Source organism: Sylvia atricapilla, chromosome 13 (genome assembly GCF_009819655.1).
Source record: "Sylvia atricapilla isolate bSylAtr1 chromosome 13, bSylAtr1.pri, whole genome shotgun sequence".
Classification (NCBI taxonomy): Eukaryota; Metazoa; Chordata; class Aves; order Passeriformes; family Sylviidae; genus Sylvia; species Sylvia atricapilla.
The window spans coordinates 10,483,199-10,496,573 of NC_089152.1; the positions used below are offsets into that span (position 1 = coordinate 10,483,199).

The 13,375-nt window shown below is 37.3% G+C and overlaps 1 protein-coding gene across 1 annotated transcript in view; it reads right to left on the reverse strand.

Moving 5' to 3' along the window:
* The window catches only part of GALK2 (galactokinase 2), a 46,440-nt gene that overhangs the window by 17,465 nt on the left and 15,600 nt on the right, over positions 1-13,375 (reverse strand). The window contains exons 6-7 of the mRNA XM_066328407.1: positions 5,005-5,103; positions 2,144-2,296 (exon numbers count right to left, since the gene is read on the reverse strand). Coding sequence (XP_066184504.1) covers positions 2,144-2,296; positions 5,005-5,103 — 252 coding nt within the window. The remainder of the gene's footprint in view (positions 1-2,143; positions 2,297-5,004; positions 5,104-13,375) is intronic.

Genomic DNA, 13,375 nt, shown 5'->3' on the forward strand with positions numbered 1-13,375 from the left:
GAGGGAGAAGCAGGGAGAGCACCACATCCCCAGTTTAAATGTCTTTAAACTCACTCCAACAGAGTGCAGGAGAGCACTCAGGGCTGCTACAACAATAGAGAAAGGGAAAGATAAAGGTAAAAGAATGATTCTCTAGAGGGAAGGGGAAGAAACAGAATCTGAGATAATTTGCCAGGATGGTGAAGAGCTCACTGTAGGACAGATATCAAAATGTTCTACACTAATGTTAGCAGGACTATGTTGTGTTGGTATCTTTACCTACATAGTAAACCAGTATGAAATTCTAGAATTACCTAAAGTAGAATAGGGGAAAAAAAGCCTATCCTAAGGCACTTACAATGAGAATTTCTTTTAAAGCACTATTGCAAGGACCAGCACGTTAGTTCAGAGTTCCATTAGCTTAATAGTGCTTAAAAGACTTCCCTGTTTCCACTTACATACCTGCCCTCCTTCACCCCCCTGTGACCTCTTCCTAAAGACAGTCTTTTCCTGGCTCAATGTATTTTTATAGTGTGTGCAGCTTTCCATCTGGGTAGCATATGTTTAAAAACAGACAGGTGTATGTTGTTAGCCTCCTTAAAATCAGGCATCTGCTAAAAGTGCATTTTTAGAGATTGCATCATAGCTAACAGGAATGTAAAAGAAAAGATGTTTCCTTACTACCTCTTCAGTTTACTGTACAGGATTAATAATTTAAAGCAACTTAGAAAACTGTGATTCAATTCACAAGGTCTGGTATATGGAACAATAACTTCAAAAGCTCTCACAGCTTAATGCACTCATCGTACAGTGCCTTTTACAACAGATTATCTGTGAAGGTTCTCTATTCCTTTTGCAAAAAAAAAAAAAAAACCACACACAAAAAAAAAACCAAAACCAAACTTACAAAAGAAGCTCCTCTTAAAAACATGTATTTTGTCAATTAGCAATGACAAATTAAAGATTTATCAGTTATAACAGATCTAACAAATAGACAGGTACTTCATTTTCTTAATGGCTTAAAAATCTTCTTATTAACTTCAGTGACAAAAGCTTTAACTGTGGTCATTGGTGCTATTTTTTATCATGTCTTAGATACAACTGAAATGTAACTATTCCTTTTATACTTGAGTTTAAAGCCCATTTAAAAGGTCATCTGAAGTTTAGCTTCCCTCCTCAAAAAATATTTCAGCACATTATTTAATAAAACATTTTGACAGTGTCTGACCAGATCTTCAACTATTCTTTTAGCACTAACTAAAACTTGTAAGAAATTTTTTTTTTACAGAATCACAATGCCAGCAGATGTTCAAATTACCTTTGAATATTGATCAGATATTGGTCTAATGTTCTGTGGCAAGGAGTTCCATGCTGCATTTTTCAAAGCTTTCTTTTAGACTTTGTGACCCACATTCTGTTCTTTCCCACAGCATCCTATATTAGGTACAACTGCAGTGAATCTTTATGCTTACTCCTCATTTACTCCTATCAAAGAAAAATGTGTTCCCACAAAAAACTCAAACTCTACATCTACATACTCCTGAACATACAAAATCCAGAATTAAAGCAGAATTTAGATTTCCCCTGTTCAATTTCCATACATTTTACAGATAATTTCAAACTGTAAGCTGGCAGTACACCTTAAATGCTGGGGTTTAATTGAAGCCTGTTTTTAAACTTTACATTGACATACATGCTGCTATTCAGCATTTCTAAGATTACTTCCAGGCCTTCAACTACTAGCTTGGATGTTCTCTAAATCCTAGAAAATACACATCTATTGCCATATACACATATAAACATGTGACCATACTGGCTGCTTTCCATTATTTGTCATTATACAGCTTTAATTAGAAACAGTCTATCTTATTAACTGGGAATTTTTTTTTCCTGAAAAACAGACTTATTTCCTCCACTGAAATATAATAAAAAAATAAATTTAATAGAAATAAATCACATAATCTATCTAAGGATGCAGTCCTTGCACTTCCATTAAGCTCGGCAGGAGTTCTGTTCCTGCAGATGGAAGTGTCTGGTTCTGGAAAGAAAAATTATACTAAGAGTAGCACCTAGCCAGGTGTTAAAGACACAACTGGCCAGAAGTGGAAAAAAGCACATATTTAGATGAAGGTTTCATTAGAGTTTGACATAAGCCATGCATTACCTTTGTAGCCAGCCGACACTCCATTACCCTAATATTGTAATGAGAAGTTGCTGCTTTATTCATTTCAACACAACTGTTAGCAATAACAAACGTTGCTCCACTTGGAAGTCTAACATCAGTTGCCCTCAGTGGACTGAACTCTATCAACTTGGCCTATTGAAAGAAAAATTAATGGTTAGTTTTAATTTACTACTAGCTAACAGTGCACTTAGTTCTATAAATCAAATGCAAATTTGCATGTTTTTTTCTCCTGAAAATCCAGGGACAGTTAAGAAAAGAAAACTGACATGAAACAGCAAGAAAAGAGGTTTAACCTCATTGGTCAAGTTACACATACATTTCAAACCTTTCCCTGTAGCTGGGTTTTAAAATGTTTCCACTAAGTCTTTGGGTTTTTTCAGCATTTTACAGAACCCCACCCAACCTATTTTTCTTGCCTGTTTAAGACAACAGTTTCACTTTGATCTGCAGAGAAGTACCAGGCCTGGCTGAAGCTAATGTGCATGCCACTAGAAACAAGGGGCTTTGCATTCCCTGCCCCTTCATCAATGTCCATCTCCCCCTCTGTCTCCTGATTTTGCACTACAGTGAGATTAGTTCACTGAGGTACAGTATGGTACCAACATTTTAGGACTGATTTGAGGCAATGATTATGGTACATACAGACGATCAAACCAAGCAACTAAATAAAACTATGTGTAAGAATGTAGTTACTGTTTCCTTCTTTCTGACATAGGAGACTTCTTGCCTTGCATATGCTTACACAAGCTGCATAAGATGTTCCTAACATTTGTGACCTTTTCATGGAATAAGTTAGGCTTCCATTAATTAAATAATTCAGGATGTAATGTAATCAAGAGATTAAATTCACATCTGGTTTTTCACTGGGATAAGTTGGAAATCATGTGCCCTGCTTTGGCTTTGTAGAATAGGCTGTAACTGTGCAAGCAGGGATGTCTTATGGGTTTTGGCATTGTTCACCCCCAGAGAGTCCCTTGAGCAGCCAGAGTGCTAAATAAACAATGACAATCCGCTTGTACATTATGTACAGCATGTGTGTTACTCCCTGCCACTGAGATTCTGGACCCCATCACAGAATTACTATCAAGACAGACAGACTTGCTTATATTTAAATATACCCTTTAAGATCTGCTACATTAGACCGGAGCGTACCACTAAGCTGGTCTAGTGTCCTGATTCTGACAGTAGCCATAAATGGCTATTTAGGGAGAATATAAAAATAGAACATATACAAAGCACTCTTTTCATGAGGTATGTTGTTCCAGATTCTCATAAGCAGAGATCACAATGGTTGTACTTACACTGGAAGAAACATCTATTATATTAAATAGCTACATATAGTTTAACGCTCTATTAGTGTATCCACAAAAGTATTTTTTGAATCCTTTTAAAACTTCTGCCTTCCACAATGTATGGTATTTCTCAATTTAACAATGAATGTTTTGGAAAAAAACCCAAACTTCCTTGTTTGTTTTTTACAAGCTGCTTGCTAATGTCATTGTGTTTCTATTAGTTCTTCAGATATGAAAAACATTGAATCCACCATTTACCTTCTCTCTACTTGTTTAGGGAATTTACAAACTTCAAAGTATCACCCTCAAAGTTTGTTTTCCAAGCTGAGAAGTTTGAAATTATTCAGTCACTGCTCATATAAAAAAATTGCTTTGATAAACCTCAGTTTCCTTTACTGTACTTGTTTTTATAAGATGAGAGGCTAGAGCTGCATTCAGCTGCAAGTACACTGAAGCAAAGATATTTTCTGGTTTGTTCACCATTTCTTTTCTCATCTGTTCTAACATTTTCTTTGTCTTCTTGGTCACCCCTGCCATATATCAGAAAAGCTTCCACTTACATAATCATCTCTGTGTATGGTAGGAAACTATGCTGCTTCCTTCTTTCATTATTAATGTAGCCATGTTTTTACAACTAACAGTATAAACATGAAGGAAAGGTGGAGAGTAGGTACAGGGGATGTGAAATTGAAAATATATGTCTCATGATGGCATTAAATGTTTGGTGTAATTCTAGGAAATAGAGTTTTTTCTGTGTAAGCTCATCCAAGATTTGTCACTAAGGAACAAAAGCTGTAGAGATATAATGCCACAACCATAAGGAAAGTAAAGGTTGTTATGAAACACTACATTAATTCCAGTAAAAGTATTTTATGAGTCTGAGCTTTGAACAGTTGCAGTCCTGTGCACTTTCTGGGACAGCAGATGAACCTCACTGTAAATTCCACTGCAAGCACTCATGCATAACTTGGCAGGTCCTGTTTATCACAGCTAGTTCACCTTCTGTCACCACGTTTAAGACTGCTAAATGCCTTCTACATCAAAATCAAGCCACAGAACTGTCTGGAATTAGCAAAACTGTGAAAAAAAAAGTCTCCATTGTCTTTGTAACTGAACCTGGCAAAACTTCCTAGAACAGTTTGGTTATAAGAAGTTTCAAGAAAGCATTTTTGTAATAATTATCCCATTTGCACTGAATACAAGGCATGCCGACCATTCAGATTTCATTATATGGGAAACGTTCTAAGTTCAGCATGAATTAGCCAAATAGTGGGACCTGGTGCTCTTCTAGAGCACGTCTTTTCCCACATCTTTTCCTTCCTCTTTGCCATTTCTGATTTTCCTCATCATATTCATTTAAACTTGTCATACTCGATTGTACTCAAGTTTATAAGTTTAATTCGTGATTCATTTGTAAACCAATGGTGCTTATACTGCTTACCAAGGTATTCCAGTTTCTTATCTTGTTTTGCTTCTAGATACCAATGAAAGTATTTTTCCTTATATAAAATAATATTACATTAGTTTAGATTATGAAGGTACACATACAGTTCCTTCTTCTGCCAGAAAAGAGATTGACTGGTCCATTCCTCCACCTTCTGTGCCAATATAACGTTCGCTCTTTGTGCAAATTTCTGCAAGTTCCACCTGAAAAAGTATTAACATGTGAACCTTCAGCCACAGTTAAGGATGATACTTTTATTCTGGTTACATATTGATTAGTGAGAAAACAAAGGAAACAATGTCAGAGTTCTAAAACTATTATCTCTTGCATGTCATAACATAAGCAATTAACATAAGCTGCTATCAACCAGGATGCCACATAGCCCCTTTCCCCTTTTGTTCTGAAGCAAAAAAGAACCAACTACTCAGCCTCACAGAGGACCCACCATAGCCAAATGATTTTCAGGGTATCCTTGTTTAGACACTTAACTCTCAGCTGTCCTCCTTCCACCTTCCTTCTGCACTTCAAATCCTTCCATCCCAATAGCCAATGTTTTGTTGATGTCTTTAGATGAATCCATCTACATACAAATCTCAGCTTAGCAAAAAATATATGTGGAGTTATTACTCCATATTTTTTAATGTACTGACTCTATAATCAGAAATTACTCCAAAACTGTTTCTCACTGCAGATATTCAAGTCAGTGATGCTTATCATGTCTTCTTGAGATACTGTACTCTGTTTATCTGAACTAATTCGTAACTATATGTGATGTGCATTCCTTTGTGACATTTTAGGCATATCTTTGTGCATTCTAATACCTGCAGGTCAGAGGATGCTATGGGAGGGTGGAATATCAATGTCATAACTGTCAAAAATAATAATTAACAGTAAGGCTTTCAGCTATCAGGCCAAGTGAAAACAAAACACAAGAGAAACTTTGGAAAATGGTCAAAGAACACAGCCTAGTAAAAAAGAAGTGGGTCAAAAGGAAAGTATTTGTGTCCACCTATTATGACCCCTAGCAGTTTTTTTCTAACCACAAGGTAACCACAGGGAAGATGGGAAAAGAACTTTAGACAAGCCACAGACCATTTTGCAGTCCAGTGGCAAAGTCAGATTCAGATTCCACAGTAAGGATGTAGCATTACAGGGCTGAAACAAGCTAAGCAGCAAGACAGGGACACTAGCCAGCACACAGCTGTAAAAGGCAGCAGATAGAGGCAGTAAATCACAATGCTGAGAGAGGTATGTGCAGGGTGCCTGCCTGCTTGCTTGCTCAAGTCCTGTAATGGCCCCACTGACACAGCTGTAAAATTGGTGCTTAGATGAATGTAATCAGACTGAACTGTTTGCAAATGCACTAACAACCGATTTAGTCAGCTCACAATGCAGTTGTAGCCAATAAGCCTTAGGCTGATAAGCAGAAGTTATCAAAAAATATTAACAAAGTTACTGTGAAACTATGCAGAGTGGATCTCTTTGAATCAAACATGCTATACAACCTCTTACGAAAACAGGACCATTAATGAGAGAACATTGAAAGTACAATCAGTAAAAATATTCTGCTTTTTGGCTCTGCCTTTCCTTTGTGTATTTTGAAGATAAGCTGAAATAATGTTTCTTTTATTTTTCCTGAGAAGCTATAGACACTTCATGTATTTTGGTGCTCTTTCTAACAAAAAAAGCATTTCCCAGGTTCATGAAAATTCATATTTCCTCCTTGTCCCATGTTCACTCAAGTCTATTTCCAGTTTGAACCTCACATTTCTTCATCCCATCAATGAAAGTTTAACACCTAATTACTGTATCTCCCTGCTCCACTATGAGCTGAAAATAATTTTGAATGAAATGCTAATGAATGCAATTATGCTTTTTTCCCATTTAATGCTAAAATACTCAGCAACAGCTCCACAGAAAATAACAAACCTCCACACACAACAGTCTCTAGATGCTCACTCTTTTCTACATATGAAGTTGTGTCTATTTACAAACAAGTGTTGCTGTGACGTAGGAATGGCTGCATGTTTCAGCCAGTTCTGCTGAACCTGCCTTTTGTCCCTTTGAGAACACAGCAATACCACATCCCTAACTTTTTTTGTCACTGGCAGGAGCTTTCAGACTAGAGCTTCTGAGTATAACTCACTGGATGAGAAGACCATACTGGCAGATGTGCCACGCACACTAAAGTAGGAGCTGTGGCTGTGCAAACCTGGCCTGAAGCCCCTGAGGTGCTCACAACATTAATTTCATTCTTGGGCACAGCTGCCTGAGGTTTTACTTCATCTGCAACTGCCAGATAAAGCTTGGCAAAGTCAGAAATTAGGCATTTCACTCTTCACTTGGTCTGGCTGCATCTCTATCCCCACATACACATCAGCTAGCCACTTAATTGCCTAAATTGCTTAGACTTTATGAGCCTAGGCTTATTAAATAAGTATCAGGAGAAGTCTTGCAGAGGAGAAATGTTAACAATGAGGACAGTGCCACTCCCCTGTCCCTTCACAAGGTCTGGTGAACTGTGCCTGGTTGAGCGCCGGGCCTCGCTCGGTCCCGGCTCTCCAGCTGTCCAGCTGCGTATGGCAGGCAAGCAGCGCTGCTCCAGCTTGAGCAACTTCTGTTTTGAAACTTAGCAAGGATTGGCAGGACCACCAAGTAGTAACTGGCAAGGGTTGCAAGAACCCTCTCCACAAGACAGCCTAAGGCATCCCTGAAATATTATTTGGTTTCTAATTTAAACGGGCCCTTGCTGACACAGGCCGGCCTTTAATACTAGGATGAGAAGCATGTGAATGGAGAGGAAATTGTCATCTGTATAGAGAGCAGTTTCTACTTACTATTGAGACAAATGGGCAAATGTTTGCCTTTCTGCTAAAACGAGTGAAAGGGCAAAGTTTCATTGGAAACTAATGTGAAGACTAAACTGGAGAGCCTTGTGTACATATTTGATACATTGGAAAAGGATGGTCATACAACTGAAACAGTGAACTGAATTTCAGGAGGTCTGGGCTCAATTTCTAGCTTCACACTAAGTTTCTTGTAAGTCAGGGAAAGTCTCTTTAATTCATCATGGCTCCATTTCCTCAGTAAAATGAGGAGCATCTTTCCTCTTTTCCTAATTAGTAATTGCTACTTGGGATTCTTGCATGATAATGCTATAAATATGTGTGACTTCATTACTAGAAAGTGAAAATCCCACATTTTACTGCACAAGTTATTGGAGTTTAGGCTTCCACAGAAAATATCTCTAAGGAAAAAAGTCTGTGAGAACCATGTAATAAAAGGAAATAGCTTTTGCCTATCTCAGAGCAATGCCTTGTTTCCATTCAACTTGGAACACTCAGAAGCTCTTTAGGGCAGGGACTGTTCATCTGCTATTTATATCTTTTCAGTGTACGTCTGACCTGTAAAAATACAGAACTTCTTGGATCCCAGATTTCACTGCACAATTTGCCAACATCTCCAATGTCTGTCTGAGCAATACCTGGGCACAGAACGCCTTCCTTCTGGATGCACTGCAGTTCCTGCAGAGAAGTAACTCAGAGCACTCTCACAGTCACATTCAAGGGGACTGCACCCCAGGCTGCACCACAGCATCACCTGTCAGGCTGGTAGCTTAGAGGAGGCCTGACACTCCTTGGTAGACTTCATATACAATTTTTATGTGTATAAAATAAACAATGTTAGCTCTACTGAGTTCTGCAGAAGTCCTAGAACAGGCTTTCTCACTGAACTCAGATATTTGTTCCTCATGAAGCACCATGACAAATACAGAGAATGAATAAACCCCATCTGCACACAGACTCCACTTGCATCCCACACATTCTGATTCATATGAGAGATCACTCTGAGCCAGCCACAAAACAGAGCTAGTTCTATGCACCCAAGGCTCATTAGCATGCTTTTCTCTCCCTAAAGCAGTATTTCAAAAATAATAGTAAATCACAACTTAAATCTTCATAGAATTTTACATAGTTTACTTTAAAAGCATTCCTATAAGGCTGCTGTTATCTTCAACTTAGAGACAGCACAGATACTTACATGATTTGTTCAAAGTCATGTGAATCAGTCACAAAGCTGAAATGAAAATTCAAAAACCTCCCTACTTCCAGCATTGTGGCTTATTCTGTAAAGAATATAGTCTCAGGGAAACAGTTGCAGGGTAGAATTAAAATCATATTCATATGATGGTATTGAAAAGTGGAACAGAAAGATACTAAAATCATAGTTAAAATGGGTCTGAATAGTAGCATTATGATTCTACAAAAAAACTACTTTGATAAATTAAAAATTTTCTTAGCTTACCTATTGTGAGGTCTACATATGTTACTGCCCTCTGAATTTCTGTATTGTTTCAGGAAGTTGTTCCAACAGGAGTAACTAGACCAGGTGAACTATAACTATCATGCAGATGGTAAATCCTAAACTGTCATCTACACCATTAAACAAGTAAAGGGATATATTTAACACAGTAATTCAAAAATCTCAAACATCAGGAGATATTTCCTTTGGTCTCACCCCCTTGCAAAAAACCCCCAAAGAACCCAACAACCCAGCCAAGAAGAAAAGTGCATATAATCACAGAATCCCAGAATATCCTGATGTGGAAGGAACCCCCAAGGATCTTCGAGTCCCTCTCCTGGCCCTGCTGAGGACAAGCCCCAGAACCTCATCATGTGCCTGCAAGTAAGGGACTGTCAGGTAGATAAAATTCATTTAAATACTTGAGTCAGGATAAAAATATAGATTATAGGAAGATAAAAGCAGCCTCTGTGGATCAAACCAATACCACTTCTAGTCCTGTATCTTGTAACTGAAAGTAGACTCTTAGTATGAACCAGAGACCAAGTAAAGACCTTATTTCCCCAGGACTTTGTATTTTGATAGGGAGTTCCCTAGGCTGAATGTCAGTTCTGCACCCTTAGTTACCAACAACAGATTTCTTATATGTGAATTTGTCCAGACTCCCTTTTAACTCATGCATAATTTTAACATCCAGGAACAAGGACTTCTACACCTTGTCCAGTAAAGAACTGTCTCCTTTTGTTGATTATTTATGTGTACTTGACTAGCTTTATTTCATATCTTCTGGCTTGAAACACTTGAGGGGGCAACAAACGATTCCAACCCACTCCGTCAGTTACATTCATCATTTGATGGATCTCTGACCCTTCCTCCTTTAAGTGATTTTTTCCAGAGTCCTAACACACTTTTATGGTGGTCATTCTGTATTTTTCATTTTCAATGGGACTTTTTCCTAAATCTTTTTCAGTTTAACACTCTTGGTTGGTAAGAAAGGAGAAAGGTAGACTTACAGCTTTTCTTAGACACCTTAGAGAAAATGTCACTGTACCATTTGCAATTTAAATGTGTCAAATGAGCCACATAAAATGCATGTGAATTAGTATTAACATAAGCACATTGCAACGCAATCTTGAGCAGCACAGCACTATCATTCCACAAGTGTACTGGAGTCATCAGGAGCGATTCTGTGACCACATCTGCCCCTCCTGTGCAAAGTCCCTTTGTTTAAACCTGACAGTGACATAGCTGAAGCAAACTGTTCCCTTCTGCTGCCTATAGTGAGGTCAGTGAGTAGGGTAGTTGGAATGGAAACTGAAAATACCTGAAGTTATTCTAGCAATACCCTGAGGTGCTTCACACCCTGGCTCTGTTCAGCCACGGAACACGGGGGAGGGATGAGTGTAATGTGACAGCAGCAGTAGCTGACAGGTGAGTAAAACCTTGAAGTCTCCCTGGTGATCTGTCAAGAAACACTAAATATTGCAGCTTTTGAATGCCAGACCAAATATCATCCACGCAAACACTACTTTTATAGCTGTTGGCAAGTACACATGCCAGGTTGGCTGTGCTTCCATGGGAGATGTTTAGAATCAATGAGTTTCATGATATATTAACATTGGGTTTTTTGCTGTTTATCCAACAAAAAAAGATACAACACAATAAATTAGACTATCCATAATTAAAACAATATACAGCCACATCAGCAGGAGAAGAATCTCAGTACATACAATTCACTAACAAACAATTTAGCATTAAGAAATTTATGTAAATTAATTACTTAAGGAAGCTGCTTTCAGGTTTTAGACAATGTTAGCTGGAGCACTAGGAAATATGTAAACTAGCAGTTTTCAAAATGTGTTTCTTAGCCTGTTTCTTTGCAAAGCTTAATTCTAAAGTCTGTCCAGAATGTATCCTACTGCAAAAGGTAACACCCATTTGTCTAGCAGGCAACTGCTCCCCTGTGCAGACAAAGGCTAGCTTTTGATCTAAGACTCTACTAACTGCCCCTGCTTTTTGTTTGAAACAATTTAAGGTTCTCCCTGATAAGGAGCAAGTCAATCTTGGGTTACGAAGAAAGAAATTACTACCACTTAAATCCGTTTTATCTTTGAGTCACAAGATTTCCTATCCAGCATGCAGAAAGTCTAATCTGGGAAATCATATCACTGGAGATATAATAATTTACTCTGACAAAGAAAGGTTGTGATTTTTAATTATTAGTTGTCTTATGTGTAGTTACTCTAGATGGAGAGATTTCTTGTAATAAGAACTCATCAGTAGCTCTGCATCATGTTACCGTGTTTGGGATTTTTAATGGAAAAAGTGAGTTTTCAGTAAAATTATATTTTCCCTAATATGTGCTTTTCGCTACTTATGTTTCAATATGAAACACCTCAAATTCAGGTTTAGAGTTACAGCTGAGTCTTTTTGGTAATTCAAGTCCAAGAACTGATAAATTATAACCCACCCCATACAGCTCACTTCATTCTCTGTTGCCCTATCATTTATTTTACTTTCTATCCGTTTGATGTTAGTGATAATGCGAGATGTAGAAAGGTATCTAGATATCCTAGAAATAATCAAAGTGAACAGATGATCACTTGATTATACATATTAAAAAAATCCTTAAAATAGAAACCTAAAGAATTATCTGAGTGAGAACAGATAAGGGAGTTTCACCTTTAGTAGTCCTCTTGCTCACAGAGGCCAAGGGCCAACTGCTCTGATTTTCACTCATGCAATAATGGGTCTGGACAGTGTGTAAACTGTGATAGAATTTGTCCCTATATAACTGTCACTGTTAACATGTTCCAAACCAGTGATCAATCCCTTTCAATCTCACACAGCCCTTCAAAGAAGTAAACTTGTGTAAGAGTAAACCCCTTGAAAGAGTAAGACAATTAGTGAGTAGGAGACAGGCAAATATTTGTTAGTAAAACAGAATTAGTGTTGCTTAGTATTTTTTTGGAACAGCTCACCCTACATTACACAGAAACTTGATATACACAAATCCAGAATGACAGCAGCCAAAATAAAGCAATCTTCTCCATAAAATGATAGTATTAAATTACATCTGCTTCAGTGGTTTAATGTAGTTCATTTTGACCCAAGTTAAGTGTGTTAAATTTTCTATATACTACAGTGGAGTAGTAATGGTAACTAATCTTTAAAATAAAGAACTCAGTTTTCTTCTTGTTTTAAGTTTTATTGTTCATGAATGGAAGTTCCATGAAGAAAATTAATTTGTTAATATGTTATTTTTAGCATGGTCGTTTTCAGTGCTTCAGAATTCTCTTCAGCATACAAATTTAAGTAACTGGAGTATTTAAATATAAATTCAGTCAAAAGTGCTGAGCGTATATTTACTCTCTCTATGGAAATAGAGTAATGGTTCCTCAATGAACATTCCTTAACATTTCGAAAAGTTAATCTGAAAAGTCAGACTCAGTCTGCTGCTTTCCTTTACAACAGATAATGTTGGAAATTTAATGGCAAATGTAGTGTAGATTTTCCATTAAATTCTACAGTTTGGTTCACAATACACAAGAGTGAAAATGCACAAGAAACATTTATGGATAAAGATGTGTGTTTTACAGTGAGAAGAAAACATTCTCCATCATATAACATATTTCAACTCTAGCTAAATTATAAGTTTTTTTCCAATCTGTGCACATTTTATAATATTTACATAGGTATAAAAAAACCTTCTGAAATAAAAGGTACTGTGTTTCATTCAGTAAGGTATAAAATGATGCCCAAATTTTTGAGATGATTTTTACCATCAGGGATGCCTTTATTTTTTATATCTCATGTTGACTAGGAATAGGTTGCTGAAAGTTACCATCTGCTTCCAGTTTGCACATAAAATCCCAATTAGATGAACTTCATATATGTTTTGCAAGGTAATTATGCTTACTTTTTCCAGAATGGGAATATATTTGTCAGATAGTATCTGGATGTCTTCATAAGCACAGCAATCTTGACTTGACTTTGTCTGCCCCCTAACATGCTCAAATAGAAGGTTATCAATTTGGTTGATGAGAGATTATGGCCTTTGATTACCACTGCTCTGAAGCACTTTGTTTCCCCTTGATTACAAACACACAGTCAGGCTTAGTAAGAACCCTGGTTTTTCAATTCCACAGGGAGAAAGGAACTTTAGCATTTCTC